This window comes from Gossypium hirsutum, chromosome D02 (assembly GCF_007990345.1).
Source record: "Gossypium hirsutum isolate 1008001.06 chromosome D02, Gossypium_hirsutum_v2.1, whole genome shotgun sequence".
Lineage (NCBI taxonomy): Eukaryota > Viridiplantae > Streptophyta > Magnoliopsida > Malvales > Malvaceae > Gossypium > Gossypium hirsutum.
This window is the reverse complement of record NC_053438.1, coordinates 66,105,044-66,110,906: the sequence shown is the minus strand read 5'-3', so window position 1 is coordinate 66,110,906 and position 5,863 is coordinate 66,105,044. Positions and strand designations below refer to the sequence as shown.

The 5,863-nt window shown below is 36.3% G+C and overlaps 1 protein-coding gene across 1 annotated transcript; it reads left to right on the top strand.

Annotated features, from left to right (window-relative positions):
• Positions 1-970: 970 nt before the first annotated feature.
• On the top strand, positions 971-5,863 carry LOC107909255 (protein ULTRAPETALA 1). Its single transcript, XM_016836723.2, has 3 exons — positions 971-1,796; positions 3,250-3,574; positions 5,467-5,863. The coding sequence occupies exons 1-3, from the start codon at positions 1,586-1,588 to the stop codon at positions 5,639-5,641; spliced, it is 711 nt and encodes a 236-aa protein (XP_016692212.1). The 5' UTR covers positions 971-1,585; the 3' UTR covers positions 5,642-5,863.

Genomic DNA, 5,863 nt, shown 5'->3' with positions numbered 1-5,863 from the left:
GTTGTCTAAGCTCATTTATCTTGTTGATCAACAAAAAAAAAGGCTCCGACGGATTCAGGGGTGGCTCAGGCGGTGACAGTGTCGAGCTTCCAAGAGGAACTATCTGAGCGTTTCGTGACTCCTTTTTCCTCCGTTGGTGAGGCTAGGCGAGCCCACCGTAGCTTTTTCTTTTCCCATGGTCAGGTGGTGGCCTCCTTTTCGACGTTGAGTTGCAACCACCTACTTTTTTCAGTCGTGGGTCCATTACTGTCGCAGCTACGGATGGACAATGAGCCTGCAGCCAGGCTCCCTGTGACTTTGAGCTTATGTTTTTGAGGTTTTTTTTTTTTTGCTGTTATGCCTGATTCCTTTTGTGAACTGTTTTCTAATGTTTTATGCTAACTTTTATGGCTTCCTATAATGAAAGCTTCTTTTTTCCTCTTTTTCTTTTTAAAAATATAAGCCATCGTTCATAATTGTTGTAAAGTTCAATGTCATATTATATAAATAGGTTGTACCAAAAAAAAAATGTAATGCAGAGTTCAACAACCTTGATATACCCTTACACGTTATCGGTAAGGGTTGAAATCCGCACAATAACTGGCTTCACATGCTTCATCACCATACCATCGCAATATAGAAATCGTACTATGTGCAGTTGAATCGCCACTGCTGTTATGACTTGTACATGTTATTGTTGCTTATTTATGGGATCCATGGATTACAGTAGATTCATTCATGAATCCAGAAAAAATAAATAAAAGAAAAACGTAGGTTGAGCTTCCTTTCCACAAGTTGTAACCAATAGTGGAGTGGATAATAAGTATAAAATACGCGGGCAGAGCACCATGAAATTGTATAACATTGTTAACCGGGTCTCCAATATTTGAAATTGGAGAAAAAATGAAAATGGAAATGAAAATAAGTGTGAAGAGGGATGCAATGCCTTGGAAAGAGAAAAGAAAAGGTAAAATACATTACTATATAAATAAGGGGTTCCCCAACACTAATTTCAATGAACATGTCTCCTTCCCATGAGAGGGATTTTCCCATGAACCAAAAGGCCCTGACCCCGAAATCCAAAGCCAAAGTCTCTCTCTCTCTCTCTCTCACACGCACTCACTCCGTCTCTCATGTCATGTCATGTCATGCAAGTAGCACCTAAGCTTTTAAGTTTTTAACCCCTCTCAGCGCTCTCTCTCTCACACACACACTCCCTTCACCCCACGCCATTTGTTTAATTGTGTCACTTGGCCAGCTCATTCACATCCCAAAAACACACTACTCCAACACCAAACCACCCCCTCTCTCTTTCGCTCTCTATCTCAACGTATTCTCCACCAGATCTCCGGGAGTAATCCCATAAAGATGCGTGTTTTTCCAGCCCTTCCTTTGGTATATAGGCTTTAGACCTGTTATAAAATCCCTCAGCCAACAACTTCGATATTACCCATATGCTCTTTTCTTTTTGTTGATTCGATTTTTTTTCTCTCTTCTTTGGGGTTTCTGGCTTCTCTTCCTTTCAGGAAACCTAATAAGGAAAACAGTGTGCGTGTGTTTTTGGTAGAGATACAGCGTCTGCTGGGATCTTGTTTGGAGAGAGAAAATGGAGAATGAAGTAGAAAGAGAGAGTGGGTCGATGATCTTTAGCGATGAGGAGTTGATAGAGGTGAGTGGATTGAAGAAAGGAAGAGATTTTATAGAAGTCACATGTGGGTGTACCAGTCATAGGTATGGTGACGCTGTTGGCAAGCTTAGGGTTTTCTCTAATGGTGACCTTGAAATCACCTGTGAATGCACCCCTGGTTGCAATGAAGGTCTCTCTGTCTCTATCTCTATCTCTATCTCTCGGTTTAGCCCTTTTTCTTTTCGTCCTTACTTTCTTCTATCTCCATCCTTGTTTTTATTTTCCTTTGATGTTGTTAGAAAAATGGGTTTTGATTTTTGTTCATGTTTAATGCGTTCTTTCTTCAAGTTATGGTGCATTTGACGTTGAAAGCGTGTCGCTTTCTTATTTAATCAAGATTTGGATAGCGTGAGAAGTGGATGATGGGAAGGTTGAGTTTCGGTTTTTGGTTTCTTATTGACACAGTTTATGTGTATGTTGTTTTGTCTCAGTGACTTGACTCTCCTTGGTTGTAAGCCAACAAGGTGATGTTTATTCATATTTTGGGACACTCACATGAGTGTATTTGTTGGTTAAAGATCTCTGCGTTTGCATCCTCAGAATAACACCCGCATTGTATTCTTTATTGTTGTGATTCTAAGGTCTTCGATCTGGTCTTTTCAGTATCTGGTTTCTCAAAGCTTCAGTTCTGTTTCTTATCACTAGACAGAGTAAAACTCATAGAGAAAACATATGTGACCATATGGATTCTGCGTATGTTTCTTTCTTCCTGTTCTAATGGCTTGCCGTTGTGAAGTGTAGCTGAGAAGGATGCTTTTTAGCATATTCATGACTCATGCTACAAGGATAGCTATGCTTCTAGGATGAACGTCTTCTTTTTTATTCTTTTTTGTGCATGTGTTTTTCTTTACATAATGCTACCATGTGAAAGGAGGTTCAAACAGTAATTCTACTAACTAGTATTCTATTATTTTAACACTTCAACATATAACTCCATAATATTATTGCGTCAAATTTATATATCATTGAAACAGTATCATTGAGAAGGTCATGTTTGGCAAAATAAAAGCTTAAAACATTTGTCAACTTTTGTAGTTTGATCGATGATTTGTGTTACAAATGTTTCTAATTCAGAAGTTTTTTTAGTTAGGAGTAGATTGCATACCTATTGTTGTCTGCATGTGAAGGAACCTTAAGTCTGTTAGGATACTGGTTTGTTCATACAAGAAGAAAGAATACCCATGTTAAATGAAATGAAAGAATAGTGTTACACTTCAAACCTTGAAGGTAGACCTTCATCTCGTGGAATTCCCCAACTTTGAGCTTAACGTCAGGTAAATAGTTTCTTTTTTACGTTTGGTCAGGTTGGGGCTTGTAAAAAGAACAAGGTGAGTTTGGTGGCAGAACTATACGGTCAGGGTCCTTACAACTAAATGTAACTAAAAATGGCTTGAGCTGTCTGTACTGTTGTCTCTGCCTTTACTGTTTATTAGAACTTTCCATTGTCAGGTGCATATGATATCATCTTTTCCCCTTGTCCACTTGGTCCTAGTTCCTTTTCATTTTCCTAACCAATGTAGAAGCTTTATTTTTTTGTTCCTTTTTCCTGTTCTCATTGTGTGAATGTTAATTTCAATGGCTAGACAAGTTGACTCCTGCTGCATTTGAGAAGCATTCTGGAAGAGAGACGGCCAGAAAGTGGAAGAATAATGTTTGGGTGATAGTTAATGGGGAGAAGGTTTCTTTATCAAAGACTGCATTGCTGAAATACTACAACCAAGCGTCTAAAAATGCCAATGGTACTAACAGATCCCATAATGGAAGAGTTTGTCACCGTGACGAGTTTGTTCGCTGTAGCAGGTGTAACAAGGAGAGAAGATTTCGATTGCGGACAAAAGAGGAATGTCGAATTCACCATGATGCTTTAGCAGATGTGAATTGGAAATGTTCGGATCTTCCATATGACAGGTTTGTTTCCCCGTTATTGATTGAGTTTTTATTTGATAAATTGGGTTTGTCATCTCCCGTTGTGCTGCTTACAACATATTAAGGTATTAGTCATTCTAGAACATGATTCTGGTCTAGCTTCCTTTTTTTACCCCTAAAAGATCAAGCTTTTAAAAATTAAAATGTAATTTGTAGATAATGCTTGTGGTAAGTAAGAGAACTCTTCTTGATCTCCAATTTGATATATATTGAATTTTAAATTTTCAAAATCTAAAATATTTTTCAATACCTGTTCTTCTATGACTTCTCTACCATGAAACCATTTCATGTGATGTATTATATATATGGCTACAGGAAACTAATGATTCATTCATTCTTTGCTTTTTAACTCCTGAACTTTCTTTGCTGAACTTGGACTTATTTGATTTAAAATGGATAGCATCTTTTTACAGCTCATAAATGCTCATTTGTTTGCTCTTCCGATAGTTTTCAATGTTCTTTGCTAATGTAATAAGCACCAATTATTCCACATTTTTTGTACTTTTTTGAATCTGTTGATTTATTGTTGTGAAACATAATAAGTAATTTTGGGTAGGGGTGAGGAAAATTTATTTCGACTTGAAAAAATTGAAAAAAAAAATTGAATTTCGAATTATTCGAATTGAGTTAATTGAGTCAACTCTAGTTTTTTTTTTTTCGAATTTTGAGTTCGAGTCGAGTTTTTGAATTCAAATAAACCGAATACCAAATTACCTCACCCCCTTTACTCCCAAAAATCAAAATCCTCCCATTCTTCATTAGTTGCTTTTATTTGTTCACTTGTTTACTTCAATTTTTCATTGTATGATCATGTTTAAAAACTATAAAAAAAATATTTTCAAAAAGGATTACATAAAAATAAAAAACACCAAAGTCATTTTTTTAGTTTAACTCGAACAAATATATTCGATTCGATACGAAGTCATCTCAAATAGAGTTAGGTTGATAAAATAGGATTCGTCAACTCGATTAACTCGAAATTTTTTTATTTCGATTCAATTGAACTCTCACCCCTAATTTTGGGTGAAAAACAAGTATTGCATGTGAAGTATAGTTTTGGTTCAACTGCAATTCCTGGATATTCACATTTTAGGCTGTTTGATAACAACGATTCATTTAATCAGCTGACTTTGTCTATAACTTGTGCCATGACGAGAGGAAATGTGCAGTCAAAAAACCTATATGATCATTGTTCCATTATATGAAATGGTACAGGCTATTTATCAAAGTTTCAGAACATTTCGGTCATTAGATATGTCTTTTCTCAAGGAAAGCTTCTAGATGTACTATTTGGCATATTCAATATTTCCTATTCTTCTCTGATATGTTAGTAAAAAGTTGGCAGGTACTTGAACTTGAATATCTTGACTAAAATTTTGGCACCGAAGTATGCTTTTAATTGCCTTTAAGAACCAGCTACGTTTCATGTCTGAATGCTGGTGTTTTTCTCAATTTGTGCATTACCATTTAACCATTAGGTTTTTGTTTAGAAAATCCTTTTTTAGTTGGCAAGTACATTTAAATTATAATCTGCCAGAACATGCATTATTTGCTGTTCATTTGCTAACAAAGCCTAAATGTTGTAGCTCTGTTTTTAGATGTGTTCTTGAATACCTGCATCTTTTTTGCTCTTGAATTGAACCGGGGGGGGGGAGAGTACCGAAAAAAATGCTCAGAGTTGAAAAGTTGCTGTTGTTAGTGATGGTATGGAAGCAAATGCTTAGAAGCTTTATTCATAATAGTAGGATTTGATATGAACATGTTAAAGTTTTTGACAGAAATTTAAGCTAAGTGATTCCATGCAGAATTTGGTTTGCAAATCATAAACTTTATGATTTAACATGTTTTCAACATTTGATTTGATTTGATTTCAGAATAACTTGTGATGATGAAGAAGAACGAGCAAGTCGCAGGGTATACAGGGGCTGCACCCGTTCTCCAACATGCAAGGGTTGTACTTCCTGTGTGTGCTTTGGGTGTGAAATCTGTAGGTTCACTGATTGCAGTTGCCAAACTTGCATCGACTTCACTAGGAACGCCAAAGTTTGAGTCCTTGTAGAGGATGGGTTCTTTATTTGCTACTTTTGTTTGAGCCCATACCCACTGAAGAAGCAAAAGCCTCCATTCCTAAAGACATAAAATCTTGTTTCATGTTATTAGACTCTTTAAAATTTGCCAGTCCCTGCCTTCAGCCTTCATGCTGCTTATTGACTGGTTTCAAAACTTTAAATTAATTAAATTTGATCTCCACATTAATGTTTGTTTGGTCCA